This window comes from Petromyzon marinus, chromosome 16, assembly GCF_048934315.1.
Source record: "Petromyzon marinus isolate PM22_M1 ecotype Great Lakes invasive population chromosome 16, UKy_Petmar_22M1.pri1.0, whole genome shotgun sequence".
Classification (NCBI taxonomy): Eukaryota; Metazoa; Chordata; class Hyperoartia; order Petromyzontiformes; family Petromyzontidae; genus Petromyzon; species Petromyzon marinus.
In genome coordinates, this window is record NC_133682.1 from 7,166,491 (window position 1) to 7,192,166 (window position 25,676).

General features: G+C 46.4%; 1 protein-coding gene across 6 annotated transcripts in view; it reads left to right on the forward strand.

Moving 5' to 3' along the window:
* The first annotated feature begins 987 nt into the window (after positions 1–987).
* The window catches only part of NBEA (neurobeachin), a 288,718-nt gene continuing 264,029 nt past the window's right edge, over positions 988–25,676 (forward strand). For 5 of the 6 annotated variants that reach the window (XM_076067457.1, XM_076067460.1, XM_076067458.1 and 2 more), the window contains exons 1-9: positions 988–1,413; positions 14,878–15,109; positions 17,889–17,989; positions 19,122–19,217; positions 19,869–19,990; positions 20,371–20,497; positions 22,500–22,619; positions 23,491–23,637; positions 24,608–24,805. In XM_076067457.1, the coding sequence (XP_075923572.1) occupies positions 1,183–1,413; positions 14,878–15,109; positions 17,889–17,989; positions 19,122–19,217; positions 19,869–19,990; positions 20,371–20,497; positions 22,500–22,619; positions 23,491–23,637; positions 24,608–24,805 (1,374 nt within the window). In that variant the 5' untranslated portion in view covers positions 988–1,182. The remainder of the gene's footprint in view (positions 1,414–14,877; positions 15,110–17,888; positions 17,990–19,121; positions 19,218–19,868; positions 19,991–20,370; positions 20,498–22,499; positions 22,620–23,490; positions 23,638–24,607; positions 24,806–25,676) is intronic. The other variant, XM_076067462.1, reaches the window with a different exon arrangement.

Genomic DNA, 25,676 nt, shown 5'->3' on the forward strand with positions numbered 1-25,676 from the left:
TCGTCACTTGCAATCGTGGTCTCCCACGGAAAGCGGTTCCCAGACTCAGCACTGCTGATCTTTCCGAGATATATTACGACTTCGTGCGCGCATTCCGGGACATTTGGTCGTTACTAGCGACACGACTGTGAGCATAGGCCACTGGTCGGCCATAAAATTAACAAGAAATTTTTTTTTCGAATTTGGTAAAAAAAAAACACCCCTCAATATTTAGGCTCCGTAGTCGCAGGTTGCGGACCCCCTGACATAGGCTAATATGCCACAATGCGAGGAGGCCATCGTAATCCAGCAGTGGATTGAGGTTAACCATGGGCAAGGTAGACCGAGATCGTATCCACGTGTGCGCGTCAGTGCCACCGCGTCATGCGGCACTGCAGGGCCACGTCACCTTGAGCGTAAGGGGGTGTAACGATTCACGGAAGTGATTCGATTACAGGAATCGATTGTTATTTTTAAACGCGGTGTTCCATGTAAGCGGCCTCTAGTTGGCTGCAGGTTCCACGTGGAACCCATTACATTACATACTGCATTTTAAAAAAAAAGCACGAATTGAAAAAAAAGATATTTGCACGCGAATCGTTAACTGCGTGAATCGTCATTTATCGATTGGAATCGTTAAGCCTCTCGTGTTCACCTGTGCGCGGGACGTCGCCCCCCACCTCTGTGAGTCACGAATGCGCGTCCGCTCTACCAAATCGAATCTCCAAATGGATTACATTTCCCACCGCGGATGGGCGCCGTGGTAGTTGGAGTTGCGGGGTGGGGGCCCATTCCGCCCAGCTTTCTCTCAAACGCGCCGATGAGCCGGAAAGCCGTTGAGTCACGCGATTGGTCCCATCGCACATCTGGGCGTGGCCAAGGCAGGATAAGGGCGGAGCCAAGCGGCATACATGGGCGGGGACTAGCGGTCAACGAGGCGTGGCTTGAGCGCGAAGAGGGCGGGGTTAGGGCGTGAAGGGGCGAGGCGAGCAACGAGGAGGGCGGGGACCCGCGCTTATCCGCGCTACGGAATCAATCCGCGTGTGGGCGGCTGTCTGTGATACCACCCCCACCCTCGCTCCCCACACACTCCGCCTCTCCGCCCCGTGTGGTCCTTACTCATGGCCGGGTGCTAGAGCAGCCCCCCCTGGGCGAGCAAGGCTGGGAAATCAAAGGGTCTAGAGACCCAAACCACGAGAAGCTATGGAGGTCGACGGGGCAGGCGATGCAGCGGTGATAGCTCACACAGCTGCTGCTGATGCTACTGCTGCCGTTGCTGCTGTTGTAACTGCTGCTGTTGTAACTGCTGCTCCTGCTGATGGTGGAGAAGGTGGAGGTGGTTGTGTTGGAGGTGACGAGTTCGCGGCGCTGAGAGAGAAGGTGCTGGCTGGACAGACGTCCAGCAGGGAGGTGGTGGACACGGTGCTGAACCTGGTACGGCAGGCAGGTTTGACCCACCATGGGTTGAGAACTCGTGGTGGTGGTGGTGGGTGGTGGTGGTGGTGCTTCTGCTGCTTCCGGGATTGATCAGAGTGTTTCAAAGGTGCTGGGTTGGCAGTGCGAATGTCACTGGGTTGGGATTGCGCGCTTGTGTCACTGTGCTTTCAGATTGTAATTACTGTGCGTGTAAATATTATGTAATGTGTGGGTGTGTTTGTTCATAACATGCTCTGCATCTCTTGAGTGTGTGCAAAGTTCCCTAACAGCACTTGCCCCCCCCCCCCCCAACAGTTTGCTAAGGCTATACCGGGGGTTCTTTGTTTTCATGTTATATAAGTACGTGTTGTGTGTCCAGGTGTGTGTGTGTTCGCGTGCATATTACTTGGTGGCATGTTTTCGTGAGTTCACGTACATACACGTGTGTCAATAGACAGTATGTGTCCATGCATGTGTGTGTGTCATTGTGCCTATGCATGAATCCAAAGCGTAATCACTTAATCGCCCATCTATCCACTGCATAAATGTGTTGTCTCTGGTTATATGTGGCTATGTGTGTGTGTGTCTTAATGTATGTGTGAGTTCATGTGAATGCGACTATACTTTTAATTCATGTGGCGTTTACATTTCGATGTGCGTGTGTATAGCGGTGGTCATGTATGTGTCCACGTTTCTGAGTTTCGTCCACTTTCACCTTCATTCGAAGCCGAAGTGCGGCTTAACCCGGAACAATCTTTAATATTATTATAAATGTATCATGTATGTACGTGTAAGTTTTGTCATATATGTGCCAGTTTGGCTTCATTTACGTTTCCATGAATATACTGAATGGAAGTGTGCATCTCCTATGTATACTGTGTCTCCCTTTAAGTGCTGCATTGTGTTGAGTAATAATGTTGGGTATTTATTTATTTGTATTGGGCGTTGGAGTGGTGGCGCAGTGGTGAGCACACTGCACTATGAACCCTGGTGAACTGTGCTTGGATGCCTGTCCAAAGCTAACGTGGGTGGCATATGTTCCAGTGTACTTACTGTACAGTATTCAAATAGCTGCATGTATCCATGGGTATACTGCAAGGCCTTAATTATAATATGCTCAAAATGTGCCCCCCCAATATATTGCTATAAATTAGATTTCTGTTTAAATTTTGATTTAAAGCTTTCGTGACTGCAGTAATTCATATTCTTAGCTCTTTCGGTAAAGTCACGTTGAAGGGAAACAATAAAATAATAAAATATATATAAAACAATAAAAAATTCTCACGACGTTTCGACCATAACACAAACGGTCCCACTCCAATGTTGACTCCATGGCAACGGCCTTGGTATACTACATATGTGTTCGTGTAAATGGACATCTGTGTCACGAACTACGGCCAACATCCTAATTAGGATATATCTAATGAACATCTTTCTTTATTTTCAAGGCAGACCTGCCACCGACAAAGTGCCTCGGTAAAAGTGTGTGTGGAACGGGGTTTTTTTTTTTGAAAAAAAAATGTGTCTTTTGAGTTTGGTGGGAGGAGACATGTGTGGAGGATTTAACCATTGCTTTTCTCTTTAATCTGGCTGGGGCCATCCATTTAGTAGGTACGCATGGAGGAGGAAGGTTAACCCAAACTCGTTCGCCTGTGTATGGGGGGGGGGTCTACTAACAATGTGCGCATAGGAAACGGGGGCGGCAGGGCGGGTGAAGCCTCGATAATAATTTGTCTACATTAGCCTTCAAATGAGTTAGATAGTCCGGCGGTGCGGACTATCTGTTTGCTTAAACGCGTTAATATTATTAATCATTGATCGGTTTTGCGTGGATTAAATATCGGCCGTTCTATAGGATTCGGGGGGGGGGGCGGGGGGCGTCAGGTGAACGTACGCAGGTGGTGGTGGGGGGGGGGGTAAGTGTCAAGTTTTGACAGATTTTTGAGTATTTAATCAATGGATTGGCCCCTACACCGCGCACAGTCCTTTGACTCTCGGTATCTTCTTCGCGGGATGTACACGGCTATGTTGCCGTGGTTTTGTTGTTGTTTTGTTGTTGTTGTGGGCTGGTGGTGTTTGCTTGCTGTGCTGCTACGAGGCCCATTCAACCCCCACTCACCCACCCCCCCCCAAATGCGGAAGTGCGGCGCGCGCCAAAGGCGGCGGCGGCGGCGGCAGCAGCGTGGCACCACCACCACCACCAACCTCGCTCGCTCGCTCGTCGTTTACGGAGCCGACTTCTTTGCGGTCCTACGGTTTACCAGCGTAGCATATCCGACCCGGCCAATTGGCCCAACAACAACAGCAGCAGCAAACGCCATTCGCCAATTAAGTGGCGGCGACGTCACCACGGCGCTCGGTGCCAGGCTGTGTGCACGTTGAGGCCACCACGTGTTGAGTGTCTCGAACGCCCGCTGGCAGGAGGTCACTGGGCAGACCCAGCAGGTGCCACGGGTCGACTGATCGAGATGACTGGGCCGATGCACCACCAGCTGTGCCCCTCCCTCCCTATTGTGCCAACTTGCTGCGTTTTACCCGCCCGGTGCTCCGCTTGTTGTTGTGAGCGTCGCTCCTCTGCCCTCCGTTGTTGCTGGAGGGCGACTGCCTCCAACTGCCCAGCAGTAGCAGCAGCAGCGTCCTTCACGAGCCTCCTCCATAATCAACCACACACCCCAGTGTAGGATTTGTGCACGGTTGTGTTAACGGTGGTGTCATTTTCTTCCCACGTTCACGTATATCCATCCGCCCTCAATGCGAGGAAGTTGCTGTGTTTGCTGCAGTGTGTGCCGCTCTTTTGGCAGTCCACTGCTGGATGAGGGCCTTGCCACGCCTGTGTGGATCGTGAGGGTTTTTTTTACTGTACTTGTAAAGAGTTTTTTTTACCAGGTCAGGCCCACTGAGCTTATATAGCTCTTGATTTGAAGCTTTCGTGACTGCAGGAATCCATACTCTCTTGGTTCTTTCGGTAAAGTCACGTCGAACCAGAGAGTATACAATCTCTTTTTCAGACGTGACCTGGCGACAAATAACAGCTCAACGAGGTGGCTTATCGTGTGGACATTTATAGCAGCCAAATACTCCAAACGCATGTTTCTGAAAGGGGAGGGGAAAAACCGGAGGACCCGGAGAGAGAAAATCCACGCGACCACGGGGAGTACATGCAAACTCCGAATTCACAGGCATATTAGGGTCGAGATCGAACCCACGACATCCTGTATACCAGGCGAGGTAGTTAACGTCTCGCCACCGTGGCACCCACTTCACCACGCTGATCAGTGTAGGTTGATGAAGGTGGAGCGGAGTACTGGACAGAGCAAAAATGTACATTTACCTCACTGCCTTAGACTCTCCCACAACTGCAAATAATTCACCTGTCGTACGCATGATGGTCACAACCCATCCAAGTGCTCTCCAGGCTCACACCTGTGCTTGGCTTCTGAGATATGACACGATGTGGTGCATGCAGGGGTGATTTGGTCAAAGTGCATGAATGAATGGATACAGATTGTCCAAAATCTGTGAACGCAGGTCTTTGACCTTTCCAGCCTGCTTGCTGTGAAGGTGATTTCTGTCTTTAGTTGAGGTCAGAAAGGTATTTATTGACCATTTTCTCTGGGGCCATGCTAGGAGTTTTGTGTCGTCATGGCAATGTGGTTTTCGGGTTTCCTGTGTGGAAACCATATGCTTAGTTTGTACTAATGAGTGTTTCACTGGTTCTTGATAGTCTTTTGGAAATGATACGCTCTCGAGCTCTGTTCTTGCAATACACAATTATTCTCATCAGTTCTCACCAAGGATGATTAGCTCTGTCCATCCAAAACGTGAATTCCGTCATACATGAACAAACGTTTATTAAAAGTGTTGCTTTTGGGGACTTACCCAATTGAGAACCAGAGTGAAACCAGAGTGACAAGGGCCATTTTAAACAGCGCTATGCAAACATGCGTTTTCCCCCGACAGCTAAATGTCCTCTGCCAGAGTGCGAATTAAAGAAAAAACGTCCAAATACAAACGCACGTTGAACTCATTAAATAATCCATGCATATGCACAACGTGACCACATTTTTAAAAAATTGAAGACAGACATTTCAGAGCAAGGTCGGCAGCCGCCCTCTAATTAAACCTTTGCACAAATAAAACAAACCCAATTTAGGCAAACGCTCAATCTAGTCTGACCAGTCCGACGGGGGGTGGGGGGCGTGTTGGGTTCTTCAGCATCCCTGTTGTGGATAAGGTTTGCGTGACATTCAAATTAATGCCCATAGAATGATGTGTTGAAATTTTGAATTTATCTTGCAAGTTGTATTATCTCACGGATGAACCGAAAACGTGTGACAGTCGAGTTCGTATCGTATCCGCCGTTAAGATTTGACATGAGTCAGTGGTAGGCGATGTGGAATTCTCTTGTGGACTGTCTTAATCCTTTCATCGTAGCCCGGAGCCATATTAACAAGTGGGCGGGAATAAATTAAAGCATTCCAAGTGGATTTTGGAGGAACAGCTGGAACATTCCTCTTATCCGCGACACTTAACCGCGACTCCTGTTATTTGCGGCAGCTGTAGTGTCTGCGAAAAACGCCTAATGTCCCCAGTCATTATTTTTCCTGCGTATTAAGTGGAGTTAATTTGCAGACAATCCCACAGATATTAGGATCCGTCATATGTCTCTCACTTTATCACAGATAAGAAGAGTTATTCCTCGTAGGAATAACTCTTCACACGATAGGCCATTTTGTTGAGTCATCATTTGTGGCCAGGTCGCTTCTGAAAACGAGCTGTGTATAGCTCAGTGGGCCTTGGCAAAATATAAATAGTTTAGTTTTTAGTAAGGGTCAAGGATACAGAAAGAGAGAAGTGGAGCCATCTACGATTCACGCAAAAATACAATTCACCCCGTGGTTACGTGCCTGGAAAGGTGACTCCGTTGCTTTAAAGAGTTCTTAGCCAGACGGTGGGGGTGGGAACGCCGGTGCTAATCACGTGAGCTTTGTTTCGTATCAATTCAGAAGCCAATCAAACGCCTACTTTCAATGTGGCGCAATCATATAATATGTTTAACAGCCGCAATAGTATTTTATAGTTGACTTCCGTGGCTAATTCGATTGGAGAAACTTAGTGCTATCTTGGTTTTACAAAATCTCTGAGGTGAAACTAATTTATTCCATTACCTATCACCCCACAGTTCTTGAATGTGTATATCATTGAATATTTGCTTGACCACCCACACGTGATTTAGGATCCTGACAGGTAATGATGGATGGGTCTGGCAGCAATAATGGCAGAGGGCCCAGTTTATCGTGTGTCACTTGTTTCAAGCCCAGTTCCTGACAGATCAGGTTTAAGGTGGATCGAGCAAAGTCCTTTTGCCTTTTCAGTAAAAAAAACTTGGATTAACACTGACATGAGCAAAACACACAGAGAGGCCACTGTAAGCATTGCCATTATGGTCCTGATTTGTCGTACATTTTGGACTGGGTGGCATTTTGCAGACAAAGTTGTGACTGAACTTGATTGAGAGATTTGTATTATGCTACCGCGTAGGATTTAGCAGTTGTCTTGTGTAGCGCTCCGAGAGGGTTTTTTGTTTTTTTACTGCGCGTTGTTGTTCGGCATGATGTCCGACGTTTCACTCCATCTGATGGGAGCTTTTACAGGTACAAATTCTGAATATTCCGTTCGGCTTTTTAACTATCGCACATCATGCCGAAGGACGCACGGTGTTGCAGACCGATAAAACATCGGAGAATCGTGTGATCGTACGCAGTCGTTGAGCACTCTGTTGGGACAGTTTAGCGCCGTGTATTGGCTGTCATCCAGCGAGGGTTAGACGAGAGGAGTTCCTTTACTGCGGGTGTCGATTTTATCTCGTAACAAAAAAAAACTGATCAAACCACATTTCGCTTTGGTTTACCGTAAAAAAAAACATATATATAAAAGTCGTTTAAAAATAGCCGTCAAGAAAATCCTGAAACAAAATCAATCTGTGCCTTGGTGATGAAGTCTGATCAAAGAATGCCACTGAATGAAATTGTACATTTCCAGGTGAGACGTTAATTAACTGCGTGCGTACTTTGAGCCCGGATTCCATACCATGGGCTGCACTGAAATACAAAACCAGACATGTTCCCCTTAACATTTAACCGCCTTTAACTCCTGTTCTGCAAAGTCTTTAAAATATTTAGCTGAATCGACAGTCCTTTAGCTCTTGTCCTGTCGGTTCTGCGCTTGATGCTCCCACACCAAGTATCACTGCCTTCCACTTGTACTGTCATGAACGTCATTGGGATTGCATTGAAAATATCTCACAGTGTCCTCATGTTGCTTCCATAACATTAATTTGGGCACGATTCTCAATACTAGAATCTCATTACTGCTTGCCCTTGACAATGTTTTGGCAATTTCCCAGGTTGCGTGTGGGGGAAAAAAATGTGCGTACTCCCACCTCTTCCAAGTTATCTGGCCAGCATGGAAGAGTAGGCCAAATGCCTTCTGAAGAAGCTCTCTAGAGCTTCCATGAGTGGCGGCCCTTCCACCATCAGTCGCATGAACAATAAAGTGTAGGCACTGTACCTTTACTCTTCCTTACCTCTGCTGCCAGTCACGGATAAACATCGTCTTAAAACAGCCAATGCTTCTGATGAATGTGGCATGTTGTCAGAGGTAATCTTGTCAGAAATGGTATCCTGATTTTTCAACAAACCTTTTTTTGTGACTTGAGGCCCCCAGTAAAATGCACGGAGATGGGTGAACTGTCTTGGCATGGAGTTCATGCAATCCCATCATCCAAATCACTGTCCTCACCTCACTGCCGGTCACCTCTAGTGCACCACGAGATATGTTAAATAGTAAGAATCTCCGTGCTGTGGGCTGGGTGGCGATGAGGGTAGAGGAACAAGTTTTCCTTTTTTGTCCTTGAGAATAAGCTGTGGAAATATTAATAGAAAAGATATGGTAGAGGGGTGGCACAGTGGATTGTGCACTGCCCTGTGGACCTGGCGACCTGTGTTTGAATCTTGGTCACTGTTAATATCAGTGGCGAGTGACATCTGAACTTATACCGATCCTGAATACTCCCCGACGCCCCCACCTCAAAAAAGCTCACTGACCAGTGTGGTGAAGTATGTTTAAATAAACCCTCTTGCTTGACACAGTGTAGTGAGGCCTTCATGCAACAGTGGTTTGACAAAGGGCAGTTAATCGGTATTGTTATTACTGAATAAAAGTAATCGGTGTGGAAGGTTTTTGGGGATTTGTTTGGGTTGTTTTGTTCATGTTTTGTTGCTATAACCAGGTATCTCTGGTGTAACCAGGGCCCCATCGAAAATTAGCATGGCCCTTTTGGTTTTATCTATGCCAAAATAAACCGATGAAAACGTTGAAAAAAGGCAACATCTTCAATATAACCCTCCTTAAACTATTTTAGAATTAGTAGTTCCTGTTCAGAATAAAAAAAAACATAGAATTGGAATATTTAAAAATAGAGCACGGTAGCCTTTTTGACTTGGCACTATGCAAAATCAAATCCGAACAGAAGCGAAATGAACTGTTATTTTTTTTCGTGGACTGGGAGGTAGATTTTCTCCATAAGTTGATTAGACAGCAATTGTTTGGGGGGTGGCTGAGGGTGACGTTGTTTTTGCCATGGGGCATTCACGCCTTGCCCAGACAGACGAGGCAGAATGCCAGGTTACTTGGTATGCGCCGAAAAAGGGGCGTGTGAGCCATCGACTGACCCGCAGATAAATGAAACCGGCAAGAACCAGTCCACCGTCATTTAAACACGTATAAAGAAACTTGAAGGAAAACCATCGTGTGGCTTCCTATGTAGGCGTAAATGTTTAACCAAGCCTCCTGCTTGACAACCAGCTGCTGGTGATTTTGCAGCGTTGCAAGGTGGGAAATGAGCGATGGGCTATTAGGAATGTGTGCACACCGCAGCGATGGCGTATCGGGTATTATTGCAACACCGTTGCCAAACCTGTTGAGCAATTCACGCGGTCATTGTGAACCTGATTTTTTGTTAAAATTCAATCTTCGTGCGCGACATTACTCACAGTAGCTACTGTGAGATTTTTCACTCCATTACTCCACCTAGCCACTACCGCTGTAAAATTTAAAGTAAAAAATGCAACCTGTCCTCTGCTTGTTCACACTACTCCTGCCGTAATGGCCTCCACTAGGGGTAATTAAACTAAAACTAACCAAGTTAGGCCCACTGAGCTATATATATCTTTTTCAGAAGCGACCTAACCATACATGATAGCTCAACGAAGTGGCTTATCACGTGGAAATGTATAGCAGTTAAATACTCCAAATGCACGTTTATGAATGTGGAGGGAAAAACTGGAGCATCCGGAGAAAAATCCATGTGACCACGGGGAGAGAGACATTCAAACTCCAAATATACAGACGTCAGGGTTGGGATCGAACCGACTACCTATATACCAGGCGAGGTGGTTAACATCTCGCCACCGTGGCTTGCTCTACTTTTCCAAGCAGGCCAGATTTCTTGGAAGCGGTTGAAGTACTGTACCCACAATTTCCCCCACCACACACGATCTGTCGATTGACCTGTCGATTAACTATAACTGTCGGTGTACTCTTTTAAATTGCTGGTTGGACAGAGGCAGAGGGATTTACAAAAAAACTTGTGCCGTTGTTTGAACTGCTGTGCAGAGAAAATGACCTGGTGATCTCTGAAGTCCAGTGAACTAACCATTACACTACATTAGTGTGGTGCAATGGTGGATACTCTAATATACCGAGGGCTTTATTGTCTGCCGGGTCTGTCTGGGTCGTTGACCTGGAAAATATTCGTTCACCCGATAAACCAAATCCATCATAACTCTCGCTATGGCAGTGGCTACTAATTACGTGCCAGCGACCTAGAAAATATCCTGTGAGAAAATAAGCCCTTAATATATTGTACCGTATATGATTTGTCAGCTTTGCAAGCCACTGAATTGTAAGTATTCACGGTCCCGATTGGAAGCAGTAATGAATATTTTCCAAAGCGTTGTGGCACATTGTAATACTGATAGTGGCAGTTTGTCAGTCCACTGCTGGATGAGGGGCCCCCTTATGCCATACATGTTGTGGGGATTAAATGACCATATTCCATGCTGGCGAAGGTCGGGAGCATAGACACGAGAGCATAGAAGTCCAGTACAAGAATGGATTTTGATGCACTGCCTTCTGCTGGCTATGAAGTAACCCTGCAGCCTATAAGTATGTGTTACGCATAAACATAATATTTATTTTTATAGAGCGCCATTTATACAACAGCAATGCACAAAGCTGCGAAATCCGCAAACACGGAGGTGCATAAATTAGTATGTTTTCAGCCAATTAATCAGTATTTATGATGAGCATTTACACACGTGGTTTGGAATCGTAGCACCCCGAGAAAACCGACGCGTGCGAGGGGGCAACACGGTATCCCATCAAGTTGGAACGGATGATATTAGTCCACGCTTCCTCTTGGGGCGAGTCGGGTTATGGTATCTCATTGCCCACGGGAAGGCAGTTTTGAAACATTTGGATTTACAAGCGTTTCGCCACCACCACATACGTGGGCGTCACCCATTCTCGTACTATCCAGGTTCAACCCTTTTTGGCTTCCAAGATACGACATGTACGAGTGAAAAATAATTTTCTCACATTCACAATTTTAATGTGGGTATTGTGAGCATAAGGATTGGTTTTAATTGGACAATTGCTTATTATTCACACAAAGTGAATTAGCACGGTGGTCAAAAAGTAATGAGAACTCTGTGAATCCCCATCTCGAAGTAATAATCAATGCAGAAAAAAAGTTGCAATGATGTTAACAGCTGGCTGTGTCATACAAATTGGGCTTAGTGCCTAATTATAATATGCTACCATATTTAGTTTTGATACCCTCTTATGCAGGACGATGTACACAGGAATGAAATTTTCACAAGCTAGATAATTTAAATGGAATAAAGGCATGTGCTCATGCGTTGAATTTCCGGAAGAGCGATATTAGACATTTATCATGTTACACGTCTCGCTCAAGTATGTTTTGATGGGAACATGGCCCGCTCATATAACGCATCCTGATCCTGGGGGGCGGCGGCGGGGGGAATGTCATCACAGTTGTGTAGGAGGCAGAGGCATGGAATGAATCGCATTCACAGCATGACAACCGATTAAGCAGGAGAGCTTTGAGCAACAGTCGCGGGTGCAAAAAAGTTCCGCATGAAAAACATTGAAGAAACTTTACGCCGCCGAGATAGTCGCGCGTTGGAATTTGCGTGCACGTACAAACATACAGTGTGCAAATTTGGTTACATTATGCCACCCGATTCCCCCACATATGGTGGCTTGGCATCGGCGACCAGGAGGAGGGAACTCCAATTACATAAAATCTATTAAAAAAACACACACCCGGTCCTGCCCTTGATTTTACCTTGTACAGGCGTGTGATGTAAACGTGCCCTGGAAAGACGTCGTTGGGTAAATGCTTTGGGATTTCTTTGGCAATGCTCAGTCGCCAGAAGTGTATGAGATCACGTATTCACCAAGGCGGTTTTCTTGGTTATGATTTAACCTGTTCATTACGTGTGGGCTTTGTACAGTTTGGCAGTGCTGGGCATGCCCAGACTGCTTTATCGGAGTTCCATTTTTTACATTTGTTTGAAAATTTCAGTTTTGTTACCACTGCAGTTAACGTAGTTATCTGGGAGAAGGTGGAAAGTGTTGTTGAGGTGTGGTGGATTCAGCGGCTATGGCCATGACAAGATCTTCCATCTTGAGTTTGCTTAGTTACAGCGCACGTTGTCAATCCACTGTTGGATGAAAGCACTCCCTGCGCTGTTTGTTTGACCATACTTCACCACACTAGTGAATGCAGGTTTGGTGAGGTGCCGTGGAGGCATGATTAGTTAATATATCCCTCCTCACAGTTGTTGGCTGTGACCTGGGAATCAAACTCCAGGTTTAAAGGCACAGTGCTCCAACCACTGGGCCCACCCTTCCAAGCCCATAAAATGTACGTTGTATTAAATCTATTTTTATAACTTTAGAACACAGATCTCAGCGTCCTACATTGCTGTTGTCAATCAGACAAATTAATCCCTTATTTAATCTAGGTGAGAATCCGTTGAGAAAGATGTGTCATTGGGGGACTTGAGAGAGAAAAACGGTGCACGTGAAGATGCCGCGTCTGAAGAAAAAGCGCGTTGGTGCGAAAACTTCACAAAACTACAAATTATGCGGCGTCAACATTAAACGCACAGTTGTTGAAACGTAATAGGAGGTTCTTGTTTTGAAGAATATGTAAGCGGAGCTCCGTTCTGTGTCGCCACATGTGTTTACAACCAACCAGTTGGCTTTCCACACAAAATGTTATCAAGCAGCATTTGGTATGGAAAGTGAGTAGACTAATATATGACACTGTATAAGATGAAACTATTATTACCATTATGATTATTATTATAATTTGGGCTCTCGCTGATATCAGGAGCTGAAGTGTTGACTTTCTCTCGTCTGGTTAATGTTGTGTTCACCTCCATACCCTTCATCGTGTTTGTGTCTCTGTGGTGTTCTCGCTGGTAAGTGTTGTCCTCCGTACCATTTAGCGAGTTAGTTTTATCCTTTTGTTGCTTCTCGTACTATTTTTTGATGTTACATTGCTTTGCTATGTTCACTGTATTGGGATTCAGTTTGCCGGAATGGCACTGTATATAATAACATCATTATTATTACTAGTTGTGGAGATACATAACAACTGTATTCTTATACAGTTTTAACTTTTTACCCATAATATTTAATGGCAACGCATGATGGGTTTGTGTAAAAGCCGTGTTCGTGGCTTCACAACTGCATTGTCTCGCAAAGAGCATGCCGTGGCGTTGATTTTTGCCCATGCTGCTGTACTGTGACCACGCGTCAACGTGCCACGTGAACGCAGCGAGAGTGAACGCGTTCTTGTCGTCGTCTTGCATTGTGTGGAGAGGCGAACCGAAAATAGAAAAGCGAAACCCCAGGCCAGATGAGGTCTAAGGAGCCAGCACAAAGGTTCACGCAGCCCGGTAAATAAACTGGATCGTAACGATTGTGAAAAATGTAAACCTCGTTTATTGACCTTTTGAAGTGCAATTGAACGCAAGCGGGTGATTGCTGTGTTCTCAGCTCGCTTCAATTACGGTTTGGCTTGAGACGTATGTTGGTGCAAATTTAGGTGGTCGAAATAATTGCGGCCGTATAAATTCGCGCGGGGCAGTGTTCACTGTGACATGTTCCGTGTGCGGATTTTTTAAATTACCTTCTAAGGGGCTTGATTCCCTCCGCCAGGTGTAGTGGAGTGACTATGTATGTATGTTGAACTTCGTTCGCACCGTACTTAGCCAACCGTGCTAATTTCATCCAGTGATTCGCAAGGCAACCTCCTCTCTATACCGAGGAGCAGGACCGATGATGCCAGTGTCGTTTCTCCGGGGCAGCCCCCTTACTGTCCAGATCACCAACCCCCGGCACATTGGAAGCGTGCAATTTACACCGACTTTTGAGAGCCACCTAATGGAGCCACCACTTCTTTCGCGTGGCTTTCGAGTGACACTAAGCTTGTCTCCGCGCCTCGAGCCACGGTCATTTATGTCCGTGAAATATTTGTGTGCATTATAAATTGCACGAGTATTATTATAACACCTGAATTGCCTGTTCTACAGTAGCCAGATCCATGATGTGTGTGCATAATCCCTACCTCCTGGGCAATGAGCTGATCCTGTGGGAGGCCAATATAACCTGGCAGGTTTATGACTGGCAGGCAATCTTTGAGTGCTCTCCCCTTGTGCATATGAGGATTTTTTTTTTTTACAGGCACTCTGGTAACCCTCCCACATGCAAAAATGCTCACGTCAGCAACAGGACCCGCCCGATAAATGCATAAAAACTAAAATAATGTTTTTGCCTTTTAAGTTTGCATATACCATTTTAATGTACAACCCATTTGTCAATCCACTGCTGGATGAGGGCCTCCCCAAGTGCGGGTTATTTGACCGTACCGCAAGGCGGTCGGTGCGAGCTGGTGACGGTGGGGCAGCGTGGACGTGGCAGCAGCCTCGAGCGCAGGTGCTCTTCACTAATTTTCAGAGTGGGGCCGCTTTCGCCGATAACACATCAGTGTGAGGGCCGCCACACATTTGAAACCATTGGGATTGATAGCACGATGATAGGGGATATTTTCACATTTGTCTATTGTCAGGGACCCCGCACGTCAGGGGCCGCACTAAAGGCCGCCAGGGGCCGACAGTGGTCTGTGGGCCTTGCAATGAAGAACTCTGCTCTAACGCCTCTTTTACGCACGGTTTCGGCTGTTTAAATGACTACGCGGCTTTGTAAGTCAGTCGCAGGCTTGTGTGCGGTATATCATGTGATGTTTATTCGTGGTCCCTCAACTAACGTCACTCCCCCTCTCCTCTTGCCCTCCCCTTCGGTCTCGCCGTGTGCCTCACGAAGCTGGTCGGCGGGCAGTTCGACCTAGAGGCGAACTTCGTGGTGCGCGACCCCGAGGGTGTGAGCGGCCTCGTGTGCCTGCTGGACGTTTGCGACCCCCAGTGCCGCGGCGAGATCCTCAGCCTCTTCACGGCCGTGCTGCGCAAGAGCCTGCGCAACCTCCAGGCCTGCACGGAGGCCGGCCTCATCGGCCAGCTCCTCCAGCGCCTGCAGAAGCTCGACGATGTCACTGCAGGCACGGCGAAAAAACGTTTCCATTTCAATTTTTTTTATTTCCATTTCCACCGGCGCGGTGGTGTTATTTAGGGGTTTTTTCACGAGCTTTTTACAAATTTGTTTCCATGGTTATATGAAATTATATTGAGTGGCTGGGCAGTTGGGGATACCTACTGTTATTTATGAATAATGCGGTCGTGAATGAATTAAGATGTGTATGATTAGATGCGTGAAGTGACAAGTCTTGCCCCACCGTTACGAATGTCAGGGGGAAAGCGATGCTCCAGACAAAACAAAAACATAGACAATGTAAAATAAACTCTAGTTTGGTTATAAAAATACGCTATTGTTGATCTAGGTAGAATGATAATGAAGAAGCAGAATGGCTTTTCTTTTTTACTGCCTGTTAAAGTTTGCTGCCGCATGGACCATAAGCCGCAGACCATTGACAAGTAAGGAGCAGCGAATATTTAAACCAGCCTGTTTAAAATGCACCATCGAGCACGGTTAATCCAAAACGCGGATAATTCGCACATGGGTACTCTACCTCCATCAGCCCTTGGACCTTCTGGACAAAGTGATTTCCAGCTCCTTGTGTTTAAGCAGGCTACCTGTATACATGTTTAGACTTTGATCGACAGGGTGTGGCCTGTTAAACAAATGTTGCTGGGTTGCTAGGTGATACAGTGAGAGAAAAAAAGTATTTGATCCCCTGCTGATTTTGTACGTTTGCCCACTGACAAAGAAATGATCAGTCTATTATTTGAATGGTAGGTTTATTTGAACAGTGAGAGACAGAATAAGAACAAAAATCCAGAAAAACGCATGTCAAAAATGTTATAAATTGATTTGAATTTTAATGAGGGAATGCGTATTTGACCCCCTCTCAATCAGAAAGATTTCTGGCTCCCAGATGTCTTTTATACAGGTAACGAGCTGAGATTAGGAGCACACTCTTAAAGGGCGTGCTCCTAATCTCAGCTTGTTACCTGTATAAAAGACACCTGTCCACAGAAGCAATCAATCAGATTCCAAATTCTCCACCATGGCCAAGACCAAAGAGCTTTCCAAGGATGTCAGGGACAAGATTGCAGACCTACACAAGGCTGAAATGGGCTACAAGACCATTGCCAAGCAGCTTGGTGAGAAGGTGACAACAGTTGGTGCGATTATTCGCAAATGGAAGAAACACAAAAGAACTGTCAATCTGCCTCGGCCTGGGGCTCCATGCAAGATCTCACCTCGTGGAGTTGCAATGATCATGAGAACGGTGAGGAATCATCCCAGAACTACACGGGAGGATCTTGTCAATGATATCAAGGCAGCTGGGACCATAGTCACCAAGAAAACAATTGGTAACACACTACGCCGTGAAGGACTGAAATCCTGCAGCGCCCGCAAGGTCCCCCTGCTCAAGAAAGCACATATACATGCCCGTCTGAAGTTTGCCAATGAACATCTGAATGATTCGGAGGACAACTGGGTGAAAGTGTTGTGGTCAGATGAGACCAAAATGGAGCTCTTTGGCATCGACTCAACTCGCCGTGTTTGGAGGAGGAGGAATGCTGCCTATGACCCCAAGAACACCATCCCCACCCTCAAACATGGAGGTGGAAACATTATGCTTTGGGGGGTGTTTTTCTGCTAAGGGCACAGGACAACTTCACCGCATCAAAGGGACGATGGACGGGGCCATGTACCGTCAAATCTTGGGTGAGAACCTCCTTCCCTCAGCCAGGCCATTGAAAATGGGTCGTGGATGGGTATTCCAGCATGACAATGCCCCAAAATACACGGCCAAGGCAATAATGGAGTGGCTCAAGAAGAAGCACATTAAGGTCCTGGAGTGGCCTAGCCAGTCTCCAGACCGTAATCCCATAGAAAATCTGTGGAGGGAGCTGAAGGTTCGTGTTGCCAAACGTCAGCCTCGAAACCTAAATGACTTGGAGAAGATCTGCAAAGAGGAGTGGGACAAAATCCCTCCTGAGATGTGTGCAAACCTGGTGGCCAACTACAAGAAACGTCTGATCTCTGTGATTGCCAACAAGGGTTTTGCCACCAAGTACAAAGTCATGTTTTGCAGAGGGGTCAAATATTGATTTCCCTCATTAAAATGCCAATCAATTTATAACATTTTTGACATGCTCTTTTCTGGATTTTTTTGTTTTTATTCTGTCTCTCACTGTTCAAATAAACCTACCATTAAAATTATAGACTGATCATTTCTTTGTCAGTGGGCAAACGTACAAAATCAGCAGGGGATCAAATACTTTTTCCCTCACTGTATAGTCCAGAGCTCTATATGAATACAGGTGGGGGCCCATTCAACGCAAGTTCAGCAACTTTTGCATTAACTTCGCATGGACAATCACAACAGGGTGCTTGCTTTGGCTTTCCAGCTCAAGTAATTTTTGTGACCTTTATGCCTCTGACCCTCACCGACTTCCTCTCTACGATGAAATAAATGTGCCCATTGTTTCTTTACAGAATCTTGAAATGGGGTTACATTAAATGAAACAGTCCTTCATCTGTCCACTGCTAGATGAAGGCTTCCCCATGTTATGTCAGTCATAGTGGTTGTTTGACCATACTTCCGGTCAGTGTGGGTTTGTGAAGTGGGAGGGGACTGGGGGTAGGTATTAGTCGTGGCCGGAAATGTAACTAATAGTCACCGGGTTCACAGTGCAGTACACTAATGGCTGCACCACTAATCTACCCCGTTTTATTAACCCTACAAATGACTTTAGTTGCTATATGAATGCAAATTGTATAATCGTATTGTGTTTGTTTCATTTCAGAGCTTCTTGTTGGAGTGGTGGGCGTGCTGGCAAGCTACAGTATCACTGTTCGTGAGCTCAAGCTCCTATTTGGCTGCCTGCGCGGAGAGAAGTCCCGATGGGTGAGCTCGAAGCTCTGATGTTGTGGCCGTAAAAATATATAAGAACCAATGATTGGGCACTGCGGTGGCGAGATGTTAACTACCTCACCTGGTATACAGGAGGTTGTGGCTTTGATCCCGACCCTGACGCTGGTATATTTGGAGTTTTGCATGTCTCTCTTCCCGTGGTGGCCATGTATTTTTCTCTGGGTCCTCCGGTTTTTCCCTCCGCATTAGAAATATCCATTTAGAGTATTTGCCTACTATAAATGTCCACGTGATAAGCCACTTCGTCGTTGGGTTATCATTTGCAGCCAGGTCACTTCTGAAAAAGAGCTATAGAGTTCAGTGGGCCTTACCTGGCAAAATAAAAGTAGTTTATATCAGCGATCACGAGATTACCATCGCTGAGCAAGAGGAGCCGTTCAGTTTAACGCGTACATTAGGTTCTGCGGCGTGGTAATGCCACGAGGAAATTACGTCCCGTACGGCAGACAAATTGTTTCTTTGCCAGGTTGTTAATAGTTTTTATGTCCACCTACACAATCGTAATTTTCAATCTCGTGAAACAAGAGATTTCTCCACTTGTTTTTTATTGTTTGCCGTAGCTGTCGAACACATTTATGGAATTGCCCCGCAGTGCAGTTGCTGTGGCCATGTGAGGTTGTGCTCATTTACATAATTGTGCTTTAAAAAACGCGATGTTGCATTGGCCCTTAAGGAGTGTGTAATGGAAGAATATTCCCTGATGTCTAAACACTCTTATGTTGCATCTTTCATAGCCCAGAAGTGATGCAACTTTTGCTCAGCTGTACGCTGGACAAAATCAATCATGATATGAACACAACGGGAAGGAAAATAAGCTCCTCGCATGTTAATGAGCAGAGAACTTGCAAATACTGCGATGAATCGCCTTGCTATATTGATAGTTGGCTCCTCTTCCTTGGTGTGCTTGGTGCTGCATAATGCTCCTTCGCTCCGTTTAGATCTTCTTCCCAGCCAACCGGCTGACGCAAGTAATTCACACGGCGATAACGAACCGATGATTGAAATGAACGGATGAGTGAGTGAGCGAATTATAGGTGCTGATTAAAATGGACCGTGTGGTGTGTTTTTTTTTGTCTTCTGGCCGTGTGGTGTGTTGTGCCCTAAGCGCCGGCACGCCGTCAAGCTGCTCTCCGTACTCAACCACATGCCCCAGAGGCACGGCCCAGAAACGTTCTTCAGCTTCCCCGGGGGTAGCGGATCCGTGAGTCCCCCCCCCCACGACGATTGAATGACTCGGTCGCGGTGTTTGGTTTTGACTAATTATCTTATAACGTTTAACAATGAAATATGATTTTTGCGTTTTCACTTTCGTCTGCCCGAACCTGCACTGTTTTCATGGTTTGAATTATATCATGCTGTTTGCTAGTTGACATTTGATTTAAATCGCACGGAGCTGAAAGGTTTTTACGGGTGGCTAATTTTCAGGCGTTCGTCGCTTAAAATAATTTCGTAGGTTCGTGATACAGATAGGTGATCGTATTCTTAAAATATATCATATAATTTGTGTTATGAAAGTGTCTCACTTCACCCCAGCAGCCCCTAGAGATGCTGTCATTTAACCCATTGCTATAAAAGTATTGATTGCAGAATCGAGTTTTGACCCTAAAACCTGACAATTTTTTGGATCATTTTCGCTGGACAATTGTTACATGCCTACTCGTATAACAGTTATTCTGGAATCTGGCAGGTTATGGGTGCTTAAAGATTTTTGTTAGGTACTGTGAACTGATGGTTATTCGGTGTCCTATTTTGTCTGAGTTATTGTTTAGAACACTCTATTAAAAAAATAAACCAGACCATGCTGATTGTCGTGTGTGTGGTGTGTCTGTGTGTGATGTCTGTGTACGTTCAGGCTATCGCCCTGCCACCAATAGCACGCTGGCCGTACCAGAACGGGTTCACCGTCCACATGTGGGTCCGCATGGACCCCGTCACCAGCCTAAACGCCGAGAAGGAGAAGCCCTACCTGTACTGGTGTGTGCCGGCCCGCTCGGCCAGAAATCCGAGGAAGCTTCCTCCTCCCTGCGTTCTTTGGAAAATCATCCTTGAAAATTCCATTGGCCACAGAATCCACTTAAGGATTGCTTAATACCGGGTCGTGCCGCATTGTTGCTCTTTCTCCTCTCGTCCATATTTTCCTGCCCATGACCTCCCTTCCCGCCCCCCCCACCCTTTGTCCCCATAACCCCCTTCTACACTAATGTAAGCCCCCGTGTTTGGAAGCATCTTGAGATGAGACGTGATATCAGGCGCCTTGAGTTGCTGAGGCTTTAAAAGCGAACGGCACGTAAATGCGAAGGTTATAACGTGTGTGTGTTTCTTTGTCCACGTGTGCGTGGTGGGCGCTGGTTCAGCTTCCGGACAAGCAAGGGTGTCGGCTACTCCAGCCACTTCATGGGAAGCTGCCTCACTGTAACTGCACTCAAGTCCAAGGGCAAAGGCTCCCAGCACTGCATTCAGTACGACTTCCAGCCCAAGAAGGTTTGGCACTTATCTTGTTATTGTTGCAAAATTCCGGTTCCAGGCACTTTCACGGAGAATGTGTGAAAATTACAAAATCAGTAGGAGCCATTGATTTATTTCTTGCTGGCCCCTGGCAGTTTTGGCATTGAATTATGAAAGCATATTTATTTTTGTTAAATTGAGTTTCAAAAAATATATTGTTTCGGTCAATTTCATCCCAATTGTGCTTTCAGCGACATGTCATGAGACGAACGATTCATTGGAATCTCTTGCAGAGCAGTGCATTGCTGCGTTTTAGAGAACGGGCCAAGTAAGCAGATATCACAGAGCAACTACTGAGATCCCGTCAAGTCACCTCCGGTCCACAATATAGGGGGAGAGTACATTTCCCAGGATCTCAGCTGTGCCAGGTTAGCCACTTTGACCTCTGAGCCAAACTGTCCAACTCTTTATTGATGTTGCAAATGTTGGTGCCAGGCAACTTGTGTGGAGAAAGAAAAAAAACATTTGGATCCACAACATTTCTTCCCTGCAGGGAATTATCAATACGGCCAATATGGATTTTAACATGAGTAAGAAGAGCCCATTATATATGCTGGTATCGTATTCCCCAATCCCAAATGTGGAAAATTACTGAAAACTTAAGATGAGAAATGCAACCGTCTTCGCATAACTACGGCGCCGTGGGTCTCGCATACAGCCGCCGCATTGATTCCCAATGAGCCTCTGGCTGGTTAAGTAAAGGCCATTGCATTTAATTGCCCTGCTGCGGTTGAGCTTTATTTTATGGCACGTTCGTGCTCTTTAAAAAAAGAAACCCAGGTGACCACACTTGCTCCCAAGTGCTTAACTTGTGAACCCAACTGTGCACGGAACTCTGCAGGCATGAACTGCGCTGCCCGAATGCATTGCATTATAAATGCGATGTGGCACAGTGTGATTGACGACGTCCCGGTATATTGTCAGCTATTGGGGAATATATATTTTTTTCCCCAACCCACTCCAGCCATGCATTTTTGATGCAACTGACCGAATAATCTATACAAGTGAGATTCCCACAGGGCTCCGTACAGGGCTTTGGGCAGGCGTATGAATTTTGGAATGATTGACGCCTGTAGGCTTGCCTCGTGAAAATTGGCACTGTGGCACACACAGTTTGTGATGATATGTGTGCTGCATGTACCAATCATTGCTAGTTTATGCCAAATGGTTTGTTTGGCCCGAATTGAACTTTAAGCTGCTGCTCTGCCAATTTTTTAAAAAGCACCCACAGTGCATCATGTTTTTCCCCATATTTGTGCGCCTATATATTATATTTGTTTGTGCAATGCATGGTATGTGCATTGAATCGCACGTGTAAGGTTTTATATTTTACTATTTGTTCTTTCAGCACTGTTTTTGGCTGAACCGCTGACACTTTCGAATTAGTTTTTGTCTGCTCCTCTGTATGGATTCACATCACTATTCCAACCACTAAAGAAGCTAATATTCACTACGATGCCAATTCTTGAATCTAGTCACAACCCTGAGTTTGCCACACACTGTCGAATCACCGGTGGGTGAATCATCCTATCCGAAATGCACACTGCCCAGCTAACCGTGCCATGTGCACAGGTATGTGTACCACCCTTGTGTCAAGACATTGCTGGACAATTGCCATGCCTCTACTTAGGAAAATTCGACTTACGAACTTTCAGAGATATGAACAAACCTGTACGCGTGTCCAGTTACCTGTTGGGACCGAGAGTTGCAAGTTAAACTGCCGCGCAATAGATGGCGGTGGTGGCATCTACGTCTCCAGAACATGAAGAACCAGTTGCATCTACATCTACAGGAGATTATACAACTTTAAAGCCATTCCCTGTGTTAAGTGTACAACATGTTTGGAATCGACAGGAGTAAAGTTGGACTTACGAACAAATAGACTTACGGACAGTCACCTCTGGAACCTAACTCGTTCTTAAGTAGAGGAGTTCCTGTAGTTCATCTTGTGGTGCCGTCTGCGCGTGTGCTCCGACAGTGGTACATGATCACAATCGTCCACGTGTACAATCGTTGGAAGAACTGTGAGATCCGCTGCTACGTGGATGGCAACTTGGTGTCGTCGGGGGACATGGCCTGGTACATCAGCACCAATGATGTAAGATTTCTGTCGAGGTTTATGTTTGAGTTGGGTGATGATGTGTTGTTTGTTTCATGCCTAGAGTCGGCCGCTCGAATGAGCATTGTGTTATATCAGAATGCTGAACTTTTACGATTTGTAGGCAATGTATAGCTGGTAAGTTTTTTTTAGTGAGCGAGTGTTCCTGTGCAGCTATATTTATAATATTTAAAACCATGTTTTGGTTTTGATTATTTTTAATATAATTTGTTAGCATTGTTGATATTAACATTGCACCGTTTTTTTCCATTTACGAGTTTTCCATTGCAAGAGACATTTGTCTTAATTGACACTCCTGGTTGTAAATATACTTACGTTTGTATAAATGGGTTAACTTACCATTTGAAGATCACACACGAATGTTTGTGTGAAAATTACCCTACGAAATTTAGTTATTTGTCATATATTACATTTGTTTTTGAAGAGTTGATATTCCTTTGCTTAAAGGAGAAGTGGGTGGTTCTCATCTCTCCTGACAGTCCTGAGCCATTGGAGGAAATTCCACATTTCTATGGTGGGGAAGAGTCTTTCCAAAATAAAACTGCTCTTCGACTTCCATAATCCAGACCGTTGATTAAAAATATCACAATCTAAACCACAATAGTTTTTTGTTTTCTCACCAACATGAAACTGTGTTAAGATGTGAAATAAAAGCAGTTAATTGTCACTTTTGTGACTTTTATTGCTTTGAAGGTGGTAACGGTCGATAGCACCCGTCCGGACTTAGCTCGCACTGCTCATTCTTCCCGCTCCTCCTACCCACTCCTCGTGGATCCCCGCTTACCCCCACTTCCGCCCCCTCCGCTTCCCCCCCTCCCGCTGCCCCTGCTGCTCCCCCCCCCCCCAACAGACCTTTGACAAGTGCTACCTGGGCTCGGCGGACAACATCGACGCCGACCGCACGTTCAGCGGGCAGATGTCGGCCGTCTATCTCTTCAGCGAGGCCCTCAACGGCTCGCAAGTGGCGGCCATTTTCCAGCTGGGGCCCGGATACAAAGTGAGCAATGCGTCGCGACTTGCGTGTGCTCGGGTGCGGCTGTCGGCACAAGCACCGAGGACGTCGGCAAAACACAGCCCCCCGCCCCCCCCGCTCGAAGCTGGGGGTAGCGGCTGTGTTTTTTGCTTTGATTGGGGAATGAGACTTTGGTTGCTTGGCCAGGTGGTGCTGATTTGTTTAAGTTTTTGCCAGGTAAGGCTCACCGAGCTTTCGAGCTCTTTTTCAGAAGTAACCTCGCCATAAATATCACGTGGAAATTTTTTGCGGCCAAATACTCAGCGCACGTTTCTAAATGTAGAGGGAAAAATCGGAGGACCCAGAGAAAAATCCACGTGACCACGGGGAGAAAGACATGCAAACTCCAAATATACAGACATCAGGGTTGGGATTGAACCCACGGCCTCCTGTATACCAGGCGAGGTAGTTAACATCTCGCCACAGGGTAGTCAAACTCTTGTCGTGTGGGGCTGCACGTTGGGATGAAACGTGGGAGCGAGAGCGATGGTGTTTTACGTTGCTCACTCCCCACTGCTCATAGGATGATTTATCCCTTGTCTGGCTCACAGAGGCAGCTTCCATGCGGATGCAAAATTCCCTTCCATAATTGTCTAGGTTTATTGGTCTCTTGTCCAGTGAGGCTGAATGCTAAACATGTAAAGATAATCTATTTGTCGGTAAAGTAATTTCTTACGCTTATGATACGTGGATGGGATTGTGCTTGTGAAACTTAGTGGAATTATAGGTCAGTGGTGGGATATATTGATTGACTCTAAACAAAACTCTACAAATGAGATGGAATAAACAATAAACTATATGGAATAGCTGAAACGATCTCAAATCAATTCCTAAATGGAGACTTTTTTCATCGTTTTGGCGGCGGTGTGAATCGTTCTCAATACAACTCGCGAATGCAAATTCCGCGCCCACATCCTCCACCCTCTGTCCCCCGACCCCTCCTCGCACACCACAGAACACCTTCAAGTTTGAGACGGAGAGTGACCTGCACCTGCCCGAGCACCACCAGTTTGTGCTGTACGAGGGTCGGCTCGCCGGCTACCTGGCCTTCACCTACAACGCCAAGGCCACAGACGGGCAGCTGTGCTTGGAGTCGTCTCCCCGTGACACCACGTCCATCTTCGTGCACACGCCGCACGCCCTCATGCTGCAGGCACGTCGCGCTGTCCGCTGCACACTGCTGCGTGCTGCCATGCTGCGTGGCACACGGTGCCACGCTGCGTTGTATCATAGAGCTGCGTACGAGCGCTACACTGCATTACATCGTACCACATGGTACCGCACTCGATTACATAGTGCTGCATAACACATGTTCACGCTGCACATCACGGTACCCCGCTACCCAGTACTGCATAACACAGCACCATGGTACTCTTCAGAGTAACTCGATAAGCTGCCCAGTCTGAAACTGCACTAAACATCACGAAAAGGTGTGTGTGTGTGGTGCAGCAGAGTTAGCCCTGTTTTGAGAGTGGGCTGCTGGTTGTTGTGTGTCTACCCATGTGCGTCTATTATAGTGCAACAAACGAGGGCTGCCCACTTGCTGCAAGCATTCTGCTGGCAGAGTGGAGGGGGGCGTGATGACTTACGGCATTCCGTGTGTCTTCGCCCAGGAGACCCTCACCGAGTCGTTGATCCTGCATCGGGATGTTTGGCCTAATTCCATGAATGAGTGTTTGGCATGTGGGAGGAAACTGGGTTACCCCGAGAAACCCCACCATGCATACAAAAGTCTTATCTCTCAAAGCTCCACACAAAGATAGTTTCAAGAAGGAACCCCCTGGTATACACTGCCATGTTTTTGCTGCCTGGCAGTCTACGCCCACCCACAACAGCTGGAATTTTCACGCAGTTTACCATCGGAGTACAAAGCGTACTCAACCCCGCTTAGCTTCCGAGATGCGATGAGATCGGGCGCATTCAGGGCGACGCGGTCGCAGTCTCGTGAAGTAAGGCCGCATAGTTTAGTGGGCAGCCAAAGCTCCATGTGGAGACAGTTGGCACCGAGTTGATGACTCGGCATT